The 17564-nt window shown below is 38.4% G+C and overlaps 2 protein-coding genes across 2 annotated transcripts; both read left to right on the top strand.

Moving 5' to 3' along the window:
- The first annotated feature begins 10711 nt into the window (after window positions 1–10711).
- Window positions 10712–14431, top strand: LOC131428706 (uncharacterized). Its single transcript, XM_058592752.1, has one exon. The coding sequence runs from the start codon at window positions 10712–10714 to the stop codon at window positions 14429–14431; it is 3720 nt and encodes a 1239-aa protein (XP_058448735.1).
- Window positions 14432–14698: 267 nt separating this feature from the next.
- On the top strand, window positions 14699–16018 carry LOC131428705 (uncharacterized). The gene has a single exon (XM_058592751.1). It carries the CDS (start codon window positions 14699–14701, stop codon window positions 16016–16018), a length of 1320 nt encoding a protein of 439 aa, XP_058448734.1.
- Window positions 16019–17564: the final 1546 nt, after the last annotated feature.

Here is a 17564-nt window from a genome sequence, read left to right as displayed (position 1 = left end):
GGGGCCAGGGCCCCTCGGGCCCCCCCTCTAGGTACGTGACTGCTGCCATATCTCAAGCTAATGAAGAAATGTTTGATGAAAGTACTGTAAGGCAATCATTGATGTATCATTTAAATTTATTGAATCATGAATTACAGGTCTTTTTATGCGACAAAATAAAGTTTTTTTCGGAGGATGAAGGGCGATTTTTTTAGAGGTTTTAATTTGGATTTGATTTAGAAAAACTCAAAAAATTTGATAAAATCGATTAAATCTTTATCTGAATCGATAGAACGATGAATATAATTTAATTTTTGAAGATGATTTCATGCAAATATTTGTCGCGGCTCTGCTTCAGATGGCCCATGCGCAAGGTCCAATTTCAGGATACTCTCTCCAACATATCGGCTGGCATTTCACGAATAATGCAACCGGCCCATTATCCACGCCACACAGTGACTTTTTTGGGATGCATTGGTAGCTCCTGCTTTGCTTCGGGCTGATTTTCACTCCAGATGCAGCAATTTTGCTTGCTGACGTATCCATTCATCCAGAAATCAGCTTCGGCGTAGAACACAATTTTTCGTTAAAAAGTGGGTCTTCCACCAACTTTGCAAGCCTCGATTCATGATTATACTGTAGACCAAACGGCGATTAATGATTAAATTATAAACCAAACTGGACAAGTTTGACAATGACACTAGACACGATTCACGCGTGATCTGTCAAAAACAGTGTTGCCAAAAAGACCAAAGAGACTGGTTTGCCAAGTCTTGCTTTCGGAATTTCTGTAGTCATTCTAGTTAGACTTTTTGATAAACGGCATACGCTGTGAAGAAGATGCATTCTTTTAGCACATATGTGAATTTTTACATTCATTTGGAAACAGGGGAAAAGTTATTAACAATTAAATATGGAAGGAAAATCGGACAACCAACCACAGGTCTGGTCTGGTAGGTTGGCCGAGTTTGGTAATGTATGTGAAACACATGGTTAGAACTTAATCGTAAATATCTCAAGTTGAACTAAACACTATAACAGCGTTAGACGGAATTAGACGTCGTTGTGAGGGTCTTCCACCAACAGTAACAATGACAGATATTTAGCTCTTGAATACGATATCTAGGTTCTGGAACTGAATTTGAAAACTGAAATCAGAGCTTGGATCCTCATAAATTCTGAACTCAATTTTAGGGTAAGAATTTAATCTCAGAATTTAGTTCCAGATAAGGGACAGAATTAAAAACAGAGGTTTTGGAACTGAATCTTCATTCTGGAACTATATTTTTGTAACTGGTTTTTGACTAGATTTTGAAACGAAACGTCAGATAAGGCATTGCGCTTCGGCGCAATTAAGAAAGTGTTTCGCAAATAGCGTTAACTTTACGTCTGCTTAACGGTTCAAATTGAGCTGCCGAGTTTTGCATTGAGCAGTTCAATTTGAACTAAAGTTTGTCTAAATGATGAAAAAAATCATCATTTTTGCGAATTTTGTTTCAGAAATCTATCGTTCAAAAAAATTCAAATATTTTGTATAATAACAAGCATCATTCCAACAACATTTTGTAATTTTTTCGAGGAAGAATATTGAGAAATAAGTCGGGGAAGAAACATTTTTGAGGACGCTTCTTAAAAATTATGATTTGCAGTGTCCACTGTATCTCAGCGCAGACTAATCATAAGTGAACAAATCAAAGCAGCATAGTTATAGCAGAAGTTTTTCTAGATCCCAACGTTTCTGTTTGATTTTTAGTTTTTTTTAATTTTTGGTGGTTGTTTAAATTCAAAAGTAAGATTTTTTACGAAAAAATCGGCCATTTTGTAGCTGTTAAATCTCCCCAAAATAACAAACAACGAAAAGGAAAACGTTAGGGTCTGATTTTTTATATGTAGAAAGATTGTGCAAAATTTGAAAAATATTGGTGCAGTAGTTTTTGAATGATGATGGACACGGACTTTCAAAACATGCTTTCGAGAAAAATGCGTACAAAGTTTTTTATCTATAAAATCAATGGAAACAATTTATTACTCAAGAGAGCACGTAGGCTCTAACATTCTCAAAAAGCCATATTTTTTCTTTTGTATTTTGTTATAATTAAACATTTCGAGAATGTTTTGTGAAGTTTTTAATTTAATCGAAGCAGAAATATTGGGCCCGTTTGAGCATCTCTTATTTCTTCGTAGTATGAGATCGGCAAAGATAAAGGCCCATAACTTGCTGAGTTTTGTTCCGATAGGCTTGAAAATTTCACAGAATATTCTTGAAATGTTTTACTGTCAGAAAATAGAAAGAAAATATAAAATGATTTTTCAAAAGTGTTAGACCCTACCCGCCCCTTAATTCAGGTTTGGAGTTCAAGTTCAGGAATCAGTTCTAGATTCAAACACAGAATCTGGATTCGGTAAATGAATTCATGAACTGAATTCTCGATTTGGATTGTGGAACAAAATTTTAGAAAAAAACTCCGAACCTGGATTTCGGAGCTGACTTCAGACACATAATTCAATTGAGTTCTGTTTCATAATTAATATCCAATTAAATTCAGTTTCAGAATCTAATTTCTAATTTCAGGTTCAGAATTCGAAACCTAGATGGTGGAAATTAATTTCGAGATTTGGATTCAGGAACTAGATTTTGGAACAGAATCCAGTACCTTTATTCAGATTCATAATTAAAGTTCAGAGTTCGGTTCTTGGACTGAACTCAGCACCTGGATTCTGAGAATTAGTTCTGTTTCTTTATTCTAAAACTGAATTCTTGATCTTGCAAATTTCGAATAAGAACTTGGAGCCAGCCCCATGTTCCGAATTAAGTTCATTGATTCAGTTCGAGCTTTTGAATGTTCAGTATATAAACATCGGATAAACTTCACAAATCGGTTCTGTTTAGAACCAATAATACATTCCTAAAGAACTATGTGAAGTTTTCCTCCAATGGCTATGTAAATGAAGAAAAAGAATTTTTTTTTCAGGTCTTTAAGAAATATTCACGATTATGTTCTACCCATTTTTGTACAGAGCAAATTTTGAAAAGGTACTCCATAGTGAGGTAAGTCGTATTCACGACAAAACAATAACAATAACAATGTTTATTGTATTTTTCCCCATTTGTTGAACGTTATTCGTTTGGTAGAATAACTATGTCGCCAATAAGTCGTTCTTTAGTATAGATACACCGGAAGCAAGGTAAAGTTGCAAAATACAAAGTAAAAGTTGTAAAATTCACACAATCAATTAACTAATACGAACGAAACGTGTCAGTTTTATTCACGTCTCTGACATTACCCACTCGCCTTTTTTGTTTTTGTTTGTGAAAATCGGTTGAGCCGTGTGCATGCGAGTGGAAACGCACTCCCGAATTTTATAGATGGTAATTATTTTGCCAGAACAGTTCGTCAACCAGGCATCAGAGTAGGGTTCAAACGAATTTTTTAAACGGACCATATCCATCAATCATCAAAACTTTCACAATTACGGAATAAAATATACCTTTAAGGCACAAAACAAGTTTCGCGTGAACTTACTTGCTACTTTAGAAAATACGTAATTATTTTTGACAGCTGGAATGTACAGAATAAGTCCTGCATGAAATTTCTCGCTACTTAAGAGTACGTGTGGAACTTTTGGCAACTTGATGACAAGTACAGAACAGCTTCCGCGTGAACTTTATTGCTGCATAAAAGCGAAATAATGAATTCAAAAGAGCTACTTAGAAGCGGGGTGCTTAGAATGTTATTCATGATTTTCGTAAGCTGCTTAATCTAAAGCAGTCCCTTTTATCCGAATTTTTTATTAGCTCGGTACACTCTGTGGTCAAACGATTAGAGCTTGTGGCGACAGTGCGATGAAAAAGACAAAAGCATAATCTCGTTTTCGTTGAATAAAGTTTAGGTAATAATGGTTGTCAAGCAATAATATACAGATTCATTGCCTGCGCCATGTATGACTATCATGAAATCATGAAACCAGATTTCCCATGAGCATGATACCCAATGTCAGTTAAAAATTTCAAATATCTTCAGAAAGGGTTGCAAAAGTCTGTATATATGAGAAAAAAAGTGGAATCAGCAAGTATGTTTTGCTGGCAGCAATTTCACTATAAAGTATGAACTGACTTGGTGAGCAAAAAAATATAAGAATATAAGAATCTATGACGCTTGAGGGAAGATCGTGCACACGCACTTCTATAGCACTATCTTCCATATATACTGGAATGTTGTACTTGATATTTTCATGCTCTACATAGTGCACATTATTATCGTCTTAAGCGAATTGAATTGCATCCAACTCTTTATAGAACTATATATAAATAACATTATTGGTCTTATTGCATTGAAGTAAATGCACACGTTTAATGTCAAGATGCATTTGCTCTTTAAGCAAACCTTCAAGTTCTCGTATCGAAGGTCGAATTTTGCACTGTCTGGAGTCAACAACAGTTGTATTCTTTCGTGTCGGCGGTAGCTTTTGTTCGTTTGGTTCACTCATTTCGAGGTCATTCTATTGTTCACTACACAATACTGTACTTGGTTTCTTTTGTCCCGAACGTAGGCGGTTTTGTTTTATCGACTGACTTGGATGAAATGAGAAAAGGAACTGACCTGTTATTCATGTTTTCATACATGAACTGATTCATATCATAAACAATAACTCAGATCCCATGAAAAATTTTCATGATATGAATCATTTTCATGAATTCATGATAAGACATGTTTCATGATTTTTTAAATCATGGTACCGACAAAAATACAAATACAAATTGAAATTGTTTTTAAAGAGGTCGCTGGTGAGCTTATAGTTTATTAAGATAAATTTGCTACCGTCATCTGAATTCTAACAGAGTTTGTTTTTATCTAAGAAACTCACGACGTAAAGACAAATTAAAATTATCACATTCCCAAATAGGACGAAATTAATCTACTATTTCGGTGAGTCACAACTGAACCGTCAAAACAAATCAATTCAAATGTTATTTTTTAAATCAATCGAGCTCATCAAAAATTTGCTACCGAATCCCGACAGGAAACAGATGAAAAAAGATAGATGATAGAATTAGTGAAAATTACATGCAGCACTCGAACATACAATCTTCGTCAATTCGATGATATGCTGTGTCATTGAACTACCCAGGAAAGAGGAGAGGGGCATGTTCCAATTAAGTTTCGGTAGAAATAAAACTCTATTCAAATTGATTCATATGCGCCCTCTGCTATGAAAACTGTAAAGAATCAGAGGAAATGTGTGGGTTGATAGAAGACGAGCGGATGTATTTTTTTATCATTACTGAAGTGGTCCTGGTAGCCAATTGGTATCTGTGGATGCCAACGTCATTGAAATCGAAACGCAGTTAATAGCACGTAATTCACATTTTTCAAGGTAACTTCTTGCCGTTCGTTTTTATATTCCCAGTGTATTTATAGTAACACTTTTTATTGATTTATAGTTTTTTTATGATCGGCCCAAAAAAAATTGCAAGCACTTCTTGGCCTCATCTATCGCCCAATTATCAGTGCTTATTACTTTGAAATGCTTTGTATGCTATCTCGATAAGAAAGAAATAACAAAAGTTTGTTAGGGTCTGTTATTTTGACAAAAAGATTTTCGTATCGATTTTTGACATATTTGACCAAGAAGAAATGTCGCAGCATCATTCGTGGAACAAGTGTGTTTATCTTATCCATTGAGGTTTTAGTATGCAAGATGAAAGATACTGACTTCTAACAGAATGAGAGAGAAAATTCGAACCTGCAGGATGTTTCTTTACCTAATGTTCTTCTGCGACTGTGAAGTCCGATTACGTGCGATTGGGAATGTAGCGGCTTGCTTTCGGAATTGATGACTCATTCATAACCCACAAAGAAGGAATGGTTGATCACAAGGAAGAAACTAATTACAATTTATAATTTCACGACAGCGAAAATCCGCATTATAGATGTCTTAGAAAGCACGTTATCGGTCTCTACTATATGCATTATGCAAAAATTGTGCGATTCGAATAAGAGCGGTATCAGTTCCAATGAAGTATCGGCTGAGTAGCAAAAATATCGTAAAATCTGATAACGATTAGCTCGACCCTAATCACAATGCAGCTCGGTTGCGTATAACTTTCTGATTTGTACTGAAAATTTTTTTTGCCTTCATCATATAGAAAGGATATGCAATCACTGTGAAAACTTACTTTTAAACCTAGGCTTGGACGGCCGAACCGAATTTTACCATCTAATATACATATGAAAAGTCTCATTTTTTTTGTGGTTCGGTTAAGAGATTTCCGAAAAAAACGATTGCGCATTTTTTCACAGATTTGCACATATTGCTTCGTAATTTCGGAACCGGAAGTCGGATAACGAAAAAAAATCAATAGCGACCTATGGGACCATAATCATCCCGATTCTGCAATCCGACGAATTTGTGATACGAACTAATCTACACTTTCGTTCGAATTTTGCATTCTTTATTTCGCTCGACTTGTATGATTCGATCGACTCTCGTTCGGGAACACTTGAAATTTCGATCACTAACCATCAAAGCTGTCAACACTACCTACACGTTCTATATTATTTATATTATTAATTTCTTAGTAAACGAGACCGTCACACTTGTACAAGCAAACTAGAACGATTCTAAACCGAACATAAGTAATACGTACGCAAGTCGATCGAGTAATGTTCGAAAATATAACAACTCGAACGAATGATATTCGAGTTCATACCCAACTCGAACGGAATGCAGAATGACATTTCTCATTCGATCGGAATATTTCGAATCGATCGACGTACAGAATAGGGGTTTGTTTGAATCTAAGTTTGTGAAAATCGGTCACGCCATCTCTGAGAAAAGTGAGTGACAATTTTTTTCATTTTCCATATCACCCTGTAATTTCGGAACCGAAAGCCGGATCAAGATAAAATTCAATAGCGATCAATGGGGCCATAGGCCTCCGTTCAGAAGTCGGTTTTCACAGTGATTGCATAGCGTTTCTACATGATAAAGGCAAAGTGGAACTTTTTCAGAAACAGCGGAGTCGATTTTCACAAAATTAGACTCAAATAAAACGGTAAACATCTACAAAAAAAAAGAATGCTTTTGAACTTTGTTCGGATCTCTCTTCCGAACAAAGCTCAAAAAATGCGAAATGCAAAAAAACTAAGAATGCTATGCTATTAACTTGGATCAAAACTTTGAAATATTTAACAGGTAATACTAATGTATGTCCACACGGAAAGACTGAAATCAGCATGTTGGCGAAAAAATTATTTGATTTTCTGATTTTAGTTAGTTATTTTTTTAGGTAATTAAAAAAATCTTACTTTTGCTAATAATGATAAAATATTAGGTAAAATGGCTATTTTTTTGTTGAATTCACCAATGTTGTAATTTCTTAGCTAAGACACACTCCATTTCCATTCAACTGATATTTGGTGACAGACATGTGATATCGGAATCACTGTACACCATGAAATCACATGTCTGTCACCCTGAATCACGGTTGTATCACGCGAGCATCATGATACAACGGTGATTTCCGTACTACGGTCATTTATCGTTGTACTGTGCAAAATCACATCACTGTTTACTGCTACCAGCGCCATTGGCGAGCGATGTTGAACTCATGAAACAATATTTTCCTCTTCTGAGCATCAAATAGAAAACAACCTTCGTTTTATTTTGAAAAATATTCTCCTAATCCACCTAGTGGTGTAACGATGCCTTTCTCATATTAATTATATTTTCAAAAATATCACTAGAAGATATTGTAAAGATTTTTGTTCAATCTTGAATAAAATAAACTTTCTTTGGGTATGAACTAATATAACCTTTTCAATTTATAAACAGTTATGTCAAGTTAAAAAGAATTCTTTATTTTGCATCGTCGCACTAAATGATTAAACACACTTTACCCTATAGTTCTGAAGCCGGAAGTCAGAGCCGGATGAAATTAAACAGCAACCTTTTAGACTATAGGGACTTTTTTTAGCCTGTTTGAGGAAAATGATGAAATCATCTCTGAGAAAATTGAGTGAGTCTCGTTTTAAACGTTTTTTTTTTACTTCTGGAACCGGGAACTTGGAACCAGTATCGGGAACTTGGAACCAGTAAGTCGGTTCATTTAGTAAGTAACTAATATAACCTACAAATTGAATCAGTTTTAAGCCAAATCTAGAAGAATTGTACAGTTTTTTGCATTCTCGCTCTAAATGACGGTGTGAAATTCAATAGCAACCTATGGGACTACGTGATTTTTTATTTTATGAGTGACATTATTTGACACATACGCACCCTCAAACACGCACATGCATTGCTCTTGAATGATATAGAACACTTAGCCCTCTGGGTCAATTTTCAGGTGAAAGAAATTTACATTTCATTCACTTGAAAAATATAGATTTAAATGTGGCAACCCTGCACGCTATACGAAATTGAACAAAGCACGCTGCGAATTTTCAATAATCGCTCTGTAATACCGGAACTGGAAGTCGGATCTGAATTAACTTTTCAGGGAATTTTGAAGAATTTTTGACCTTTTATTTGCTTCTTTGTTTGTGAAAATCGGTTAAGAAATTTCCGAGAAAATTGAGTGCGCATTTTTTTAATGAATTTACACATATTTCCTTGTAATTCCAAAACCGGAAGTCGGATCAAAATAAAATTCAAAAATATTGTATAAGGTAATAAGCCCTTTCATTTGAATCTAAATTTGTGAAAATCGGTTCAGCCATCTCTGAGAAAATTGAGTGACATTATTTGACACATACATAGTAAAATGCAAACTAGCAGCATGCGAGGTGGTGTGTCAAAGCACTTTTTGCACCCTCCTCCAAAGATTTGTTGGAGTGGACTTGCACCCCCAATATTAGGAAACTGGAATAAATATTAGAAACTTTGCTAGAAATATTTTACGATATGAAACATTTTTTCAGTTATCCCCGTAGTTCGTCCCGCAATCCTCCATATTTCTTAACTAAGTTACTTAAATTTTTAAACTAATTTACAACAATATGAAATGTGCTATACTTGACCACTTTCGAATATTGGTTATTACTGGAATAGTAGGGAAAATGTTTGTGATTTTTACGTAGTTGCTTTTCATTTGCACTAACCTCTCCGTTTCCTTTATAAAAATGCGTTATATATTGCAAAGTTCAAAGATCTGTAGTGATACTTTTTTGTGCTCTCCCAATATTTTCAAAAAGCAGACATTTCTTAGTTTGGAAATGTTTAAAAACTTGGTGAAGTTTTGAAATACAAATATGGAAAACAATATGTTCATATTTGTATATGAAATCAGCGCTATTGATTAATTGTTTTCTATTCAATAACAAGTAAATTTTTTGTAGAAATGGATTTAAAAAACATAATGATTCATATTTTGAATGCACATGCGGTAATAATAAACGATAAATATCCAATACATCAATGAACCAATTGTGTAATCACATCTTTAAACTCTTCAAAATCCTAATAAAACCATTATGAGATTATATTCCAGCCTAGTAGACCATTTTTTCATAAGATTTATGAAGCAAAATGAAGCATCAAATCTATGTCAAATCGGTTTCGGAATGATTTCAAATTCAAGAAGATTTTAAAATCAGTTTTGTAATAAACATAATCCTTTTTATGAAAATTTCATAATGGCTAATCTGTTACGTTGAAAGCATGTTTCTGGAATATGTGTGGCCATGTCGTTTTTGATGGTTACATACTAAGAATATCTTAGATTTATTTACTATTTTGAGGCTCAATGTTAAAAGTTTATGCGCTCTTATTATGCGGGTAAAAAAGGAATTATGAGAGAACAGTTTAAAATTTATGCGGATTTTGCAAAAGTCGGCATGATTTACAAACAAAATTTGCATAAAAAATAGTGCTAGTGTTCCGAAAAAGCCTTTCATATTTCCTCCATTTTCTATTTTTATTGGTTGTCAGTGAATGTTATGGTAGAACAAAATTTTGGACGATAAATTTTCTCTAATGCTATAATTACATTTAAACAATGAAGGAAAAAATCCTGTATCCCAAAACAAACGTGTCATAAAAGTACCTGTTCGTAAACGAAGAAGAAACTAGCGCCTTCTAGATGTCATCGCTGCTTCGACTCGCGAATAAACGAGTCTTTCATCGATCCAGTTTCGTCGATACGCAATTTTGGATTGAATGTTGTTTCCGGGACTACTTGTTTCCGATTGAGCAACTATAAAAGGGACTGTGCAGCAAAAGAAACAGGTTTTTTCTTAGTCCGACTGTGTTGCTAGACGTCAGTGTCAGTTGTATATTTTATTATGTAAAGTTTAGAAAAGTTAAGATTAACGTAGAGTAAAAGTGTTGTGAATTGAAACCCAGTACAACTTTTTCACGGCGCCGAAATCCACCACGTACATCTCGTACGTCACGAAGTCCGCTCTAGCTGTTCCTGTTATCGCTGCTCTCACTGATCGTCGTCATCTGGTCCTTCGAGCCGGATAAGTGTCGAGACTCCACTTGTCCGCTGACGCCAACGTGCTAGCTGTTACATCTGTGACACCATCTTACCCACCATCTTACGGTCACCACCTCGTGAAGCCGGAGTTTCGGACTGGAATCAACCAGAGTTGTGAGCGTTCGATCAACGATACTTGAGGACAAATTTATACAAGGCACATATTTGCCTTCAGAAGGTAATTAGCATTCCATTAACGTTTTCTTGTCCCGTTCGATCTACGCGGTCTTCCGTTTGCAGTTCCTGTTCAATATGGCGACGGAACGACGAATAAAGTCTTTGAAGCTGCGACAGCGCAGCATCCAAACGTCTTTCGACCTCATCAAGGCGTTTGTCGACAATTATGAGGATGATACTGATGCTTGTCAAGTACCGGTGAGACTAGAGCACCTTGCATCGCTCTGGTCCGATTTCAATAAAGTTCAGGCAGAACTCGAATCACTCGACGAAACCGGCATCGAGCAACAATTCAAACATCGATCCAGCTTTGAATCTGCTTATTATAAAGTGAAGGGTTTTTTACTAACCCTTAATAAAACGCCTGTTACACCGTGCGCTTCTGGTTCTCCTTATGCTGGTCATTTCCCTCCATCGGCTTCGCACGTGCGCTTGCCCGATGTCAAACTCCCAGTGTTCAGCGGGAATCTAGATAACTGGCTAAATTTTCACGATTTGTATCTGTCGCTGGTTCATTCATCCGCCGAACTTTCCAACATTCAGAAATTCTACTACTTACGCTCTTCGCTATCTGGGGACGCATTAAAATTGATCCAAACCATCCCCATTAGTGCCAACAATTATGTAGTCGCTTGGAACCTACTGGAAGATCACTATCAGAATCCTGCAAGGTTAAAGCATACTTATGTGGATGCTCTTTTCGAATTCTCAACTATTAAACGTGAATCCGCATCGGAACTGCATTCGCTGGTGGAAAAATTTGAGGCAAACGTTAGAGTGCTACAACAGCTCGGCGAGCAAACACAGTGTTGGGACATTTTACTTATTCGAATGTTAAGTATTCGATTAGACCCAACGACGCGGAGAGATTGGGAAGAATATGCATCGACCAGAGACGCAATTTCTTTTCCTGATCTTACAGCCTTCATTCAACGTCGCGTGACGGTGCTCCAAAATATGCAATCTAATTCCGCTGACATTGTATTAGCTTCCAATGTTAAAAAGGGAAACATTCGCCCTGTAGCCAGTCATGGAGCAAATTATTTTAATTCTCGGAAATGTATCATGTGCAACGAAAATCATGCTATATATCAGTGCTCCAAATTCTCAAAACTACGCTTGGAGGACAAGGAAAAGGAAGTACGTCGTCTTCAGTTATGCCGCAACTGCTTACGTCGGGGTCATATGGTCAAGGAATGTTCATCATCCAGCGAATGTCGTAAATGCCAAGGTCATCATCACACTCAACTGTGCTCAAGTGTCGCGTGCGAACAGAAGTTATCGAACTCACCTACGTCCCAAGCTACTTTTTCTCAAGCAACCGAGCAATCAAGATTACCGTCAGTGTCTGCCACGCTCACCGACTTAGTGAGCCACGCTTCGTCAAGTCACAAGAGCCATTGTGTAATTTTAGCCACTGCAGTTGTCATTTTAGTTGATGAAAAGGGCAATCGTCATCCTGCTAGAGCATTATTGGATTCTGGCAGCGAATGCTGCTTTGTAACTGATCGTCTTGCTCAATCACTTCGAGTGCAGCGCAAACGGACATTCGTGCCGGTCGCAGGAATCGGTCAGTCGTCTACCAATGTTCGTCAGAAATTTTTAACTACTATACGATCACGCATTAGCGACTATAGTGCCAACGTAGAGCTTCTAGTCTTACCTAAACTAACTGTAGACCTGCCAACCGTTTCGGTAGACAGTACGTCGTGGCAATTTCCTCCGGACATACAGCTGGCTGATCCTAATTTTTGTAGATCTAACCCTGTCGATCTAATTTTAGGTGCCGAAGTCTTCTTCGATTTATTTAAAGTAACAGGACAAATTTCGCTAGGCAACGGTATGCCTGTTCTTATAAACTCCGAGCTAGGTTGGGTAGTATCAGGAAGGACTACAACCTGTCAGCGTATTACACCAGTCATTGCTAATGTTGCAACCAATGTCGATTTACATAATCTAATGGAAAAATTTTGGGCATTAGAAGAAGATTACAAATCACCATGCTATTCTGCAGAAGAAGCTGCTTGCGAGGAACATTTTCGCCAAACCGTGGCTCGTATGTCTGAAGGGCGGTACATCGTAAGACTTCCTATCAAACAGAACATTTTAGCCAACTTGAGTGATAATCGTAATACGGCTATCAGACGCTTCTATGCATTGGAGCGACGATTAAACTTGGATAAAGAGTTGGGTGAACAGTACAAGTGTTTTTTGGATGAGTATTATGCTCTTCATCACATGCAACGCGTTGCAAATCCACATGAGATAACCGTGCCATATTTTCATCTTCCCCACCACGCTGTTGTTCGGGATAGTAGTTCAACAACAAAAGTACGAGTCGTGTTTGATGCCTCGTGCAAATCAGCTAACGGGCCGTCCTTGAACGACGCTCTTTTGGTAGGCCCTATCGTGCAGGAGGATTTGAGGTCAATTATTTTGCGCTCTCGCAAACATCCTGTGATGCTTATCGCAGACATTAAGCAAATGTATCGGCAGATATTACTTCATGAAAGGGATACCCCACTTCAACGTATCATTTGGAGAGATTCCAGCGACGCTCCTCTCAACACCTTCGAACTGAAAACCGTTACGTACGGTACTGCGTGTGCGCCGTTCTTAGCCACACGAGTGTTAAAACAATTGGCTAATGATGAAAGAACCAACTTTCCCGAAGCCGCTGAAACGCTTGGTAAAGATTTTTATGTCGACGATTTATTCACAGGCGCGTCGAATATCGATGACGCGAAAACGTTGCAAAGGCAACTGGAAGGTTTATTAGCCAAAGGCGGTTTCGAACTACGTAAATGGGCTTCCAATGAAGAAACTGTTCTGGAAGGAATCCCCGAAGAAAATCGTGCATTGCAAGCATCCGTCGACCTAAATTTGAATCAGTGTATCAAAACACTTGGCATTCACTGGGAACCAGCATCAGACGTTCTGCGGTACCGAATTAATCTAGCGATGCCGGCTACCCCACTCACCAAACGTGTTGCACTATCTCAAATCGCTCAACTCTTCGATCCCCTCGGTTTACTAGGTCCGGTCGTCACAACAGCGAAACTTTTCATGCAATCTCTATGGATGATGAAAAACGATGACGGAAGTCTTTGGGGTTGGGATCAAGTGCTTCCGACTTCGGAGATTGAACGTTGGACCAACTATCATTCTCAGCTGCCTCGCTTAAACGAACTGTACATCGAGCGCTGTGTGTTGTGTGCAAATCCAACTACAATACAACTACATTTCTTCAGTGATGCATCGGAGCATGCTTATGGAGCATGCGTATATGTGCGCTCTACCAACAAAGAAAACGCAGTCAAGGTGGCATTGCTAACAACAAAATCCAAGATAGCTCCACTAAAACAGCAAACTATTCCTCGGCTCGAACTGTGCGGAGCATTACTAGCGACTCAGCTGTATGAAAAGGTTAACTCGTCATTACAGCTTCCTGTTCAAACCCATTTCTGGGTAGATTCCACGACAGTACTTTGTTGGCTTAAATCACCACCCGCAACGTGGACCACTTTTGTAGCTAATCGAATGTCCAAAATCCAACAAACGACTTCCAATTGTACCTGGCGACACGTAGCAGGGAAGGAAAATCCCGCAGACCACATTTCACGAGGCATGTCCGCGGATATGCTGCTACAATGTGACCTTTGGTGGCATGGACCTGCATGGCTGCTTCGCAAAGAAACCGATTGGCCCGCGCAAACTTCATTTGTCATCGAAAACCCTGATGTATTACGTGAATCACGAAGGGTCAATTGTGCGGCAACACCAATGGCAAGCTAGTCATCATTCATCGATGAACTAGTCGGCAAATTTTCAAATTACCAGCGTATGTTGAGGGTAATTGCATTTTGTCTCAGATTTGCTCGAAACTGTCAGCATAACACAACGGCTCATTCGAATTTTATTGGCATATCTGTAGACGAAGCAAGAGAAGCGGAAACCAGATTGATAAAACTCGTCCAGAAGCAAACATTTGTAGACGAATGGAAATCGCTCGAGCAAATGAAGCCTGTCTCTGCGAAATCTCGAATCAAATGGTTTCATCCGATGTTATCGCCTGAAGGCCTGATACGAATTGGAGGAAGACTAAATCAATCTCATCAATCCTACGACGCGAAACATCAAATCATCTTGCCATCCTCCCATGCTTTATCTAGCCTGTTAGTGAGAAGCTACCACGAAAAACATCTTCATGCTGCCCCTCAGTTGCTTCTTAGTACCCTTCGTCTACGATATTGGATCATAGGTGGCAGAAACTTAGCCCGTACAATCGTTCACAATTGTATCGTTTGCGTCAGAGCTCGCCCAAAGCTCCTCGAACAGTTCATGGCAGAGTTACCTTCCTCACGTGTCATTGCCAATAGACCTTTCTCAACAACTGGTGTTGACTATTGGGGTCCAATACTACTGAAATCAACTCATCGACGAGCCGGCCCACGAAAGGCTTATGTAGCGGTCTTTGTATGTTTTTGCACAAAGGCAGTACACCTGGAATTAGTAGCAGACCTCAGCACTGCGAAGTTTATACAGGCATTGAGACGATTTGTTGCACGCAGAGGACTGTGTTCAAACATATTTAGCGACAACGGAAGAAATTTCGTTGGCGCTGCTAACGAACTTAAGTCACTTATCCGTAGCAAACATCATCAACAGGCCATCGCCGAGGAGTGCAACGAAAACGGTATCAAGTGGCACTTCAATTCACCTAAGGCGTCACACTTCGGTGGCTTGTGGGAGGCCGCTATACAATCGGCACAGAAACACTTCATCCGAGTTTTAGGAAACCACATACTGGCTCACGACGACATGGAAACATTGTTGACACAAATAGAATCCTGTCTGAACTCGAGACCAATCGTCCCTCTTACTGATGACCCATCAGACAACAACCCGTTAACACCAGGGCATTTCTTGACGGGGTCAGCACTAAAATCAGTTCCTGATTATGACTTCTCTGCAGTACCATTGAACCGCTTACGCCAGTGGCAGCAGACACAAAAAATACTGCAAGATATCTGGAAACGATGGCACATTGAATATCTTTCAACCCTTCAAGCAAGAACCAAGTGGTGTAAACCACCAGTGCAGCTTTCGGAAAACCAGTTAGTGGTCATCAAAGAAGACAATTTAGCTCCCATGCGATGGCCTACTGCAAGGATAATTGAACTGCATCCTGGTCCTGATGGTATAACCAGAGTGGTCACTCTTCAAACGCCACAAGGAAAATTCACCCGGCCAGTAGCAAAACTTTGTTTACTCCCTGTCGTGTCATCGGATGACTTTGCCGCAGCTGAGAACGTACCTGAAATAAACATACAACGCCCTGTTAAAAAGGGACACGGTGAGCACCTGTCCAATACTTCTTAATTTCTTTGAACCCGCTACCGGGTCTTTTTTATTTGCCAGATATTGTCACGATTATCACCAGCAGCAACAATCGGATTCCCAGCAGCCATTGACAGTCGAATGTAAACATCACAACGTCAGATGATCATCGATATCAAACCAAGGGACAAACCAGCTGTTTAGTCGACTATCAGTACGATGAGGTTCGGGATGTTCAAAATGTGATTTCTGAAGGGGTCAGGATGTTCGTAAACGAAGAAGAAACTAGCGCCTTCTAGATGTCATCGCTGCTTCGACTCGCGAATAAACGAGTCTTTCATCGATCCAGTTTCGTCGATACGCAATTTTGGATTGAATGTTGTTTCCGGGACTACTTGTTTCCGATTGAGCAACTATAAAAGGGACTGTGCAGCAAAAGAAACAGGTTTTTTCTTAGTCCGACTGTGTTGCTAGACGTCAGTGTCAGTTGTATATTTTATTATGTAAAGTTTAGAAAAGTTAAGATTAACGTAGAGTAAAAGTGTTGTGAATTGAAACCCAGTACAACTTTTTCACGGCGCCGAAATCCACCACGTACATCTCGTACGTCACGAAGTCCGCTCTAGCTGTTCCTGTTATCGCTGCTCTCACTGATCGTCGTCAGTACCTTAAAACCATAAAATTTGATATGAGTTAAACTATCATTCGATGAACATTCACACATAACTAGTTTAATAATTCAGAGAGGGATTGATTATATTTGTCATAAATCAGTTACTAGGAATACACTTAAAACCGCAATTTTTTTTTGGTTTCTATACTATCGATCATCGGAACTGGAAAATTATACTAAGTTTTGAGTTGTTTCGTTTCACTGTATTTTCATTTTGTGCGCAAAACATGTCTGTCACCTCATCGTTGTTGTTAGGCGTACAGCGTTGTACAGAAATCATTGTACGGAAATCGCATGGCTTCTGCAATCTGCAGCTATATGGCGCACTGTCACCAAAAAAACGTTAACACTGTAATGACTACTAGCCACTAGATGGCACACTACTATCGATAAGAATTTTGCAGTCGCGGTTGTCTTTTCTATATTGTATTTACGGTATTGTATTTACGGAAAAGACATACACGAAACATAAACTTCTTTTTCATATTTCTTTTCTTCTAAATAACTGTTTTCTTCATTCGACTCAGCAAAATTGATTCTCTCACTCAAAACTTTGAGCACTCGGAAAGCAAACTATGCTTTCAACAAATACAAACCTACCTTTCTTTTTGGATTGGATATAGCTTTCATCTGAAAAAACTGCAACCAGTTGCAATATACGATATATCGAACTTAGTTTGGTATATACAATTAGCGCACACGCGGCTGCTCGGCCATCCATGGAAGTTGACCATCAATGTTAACTTCCCTCTCTGAGCAGCCTAGATAGCCGTGTAGTGTCGGTAGCGGTTTCCCAACTGCTAAGAATAACGCTACGGTCCACCTGTACCGGTGGTATAAGTCCACCAAACAGGTAAGCCGTGTGGCATCCGGCGGGATTATTTTTTACCAAGAATTGATCCACTGGTTTCCTAT

Source organism: Malaya genurostris, chromosome 2 (genome assembly GCF_030247185.1).
Source record: "Malaya genurostris strain Urasoe2022 chromosome 2, Malgen_1.1, whole genome shotgun sequence".
Lineage (NCBI taxonomy): Eukaryota > Metazoa > Arthropoda > Insecta > Diptera > Culicidae > Malaya > Malaya genurostris.
This window is presented reverse-complemented; position numbering and strand designations above follow the sequence as displayed.

What these genes read in the sequence shown, in the direction of transcription:
- LOC131428705 (XM_058592751.1), top strand. Translation starts at nt 14,699, where the DNA reads ATGTTATCGCCTGAAGGCCTGATACGAATTGGAGGAAGACTAAATCAA.
- LOC131428706 (XM_058592752.1), top strand. Translation starts at nt 10,712, where the DNA reads ATGGCGACGGAACGACGAATAAAGTCTTTGAAGCTGCGACAGCGCAGC.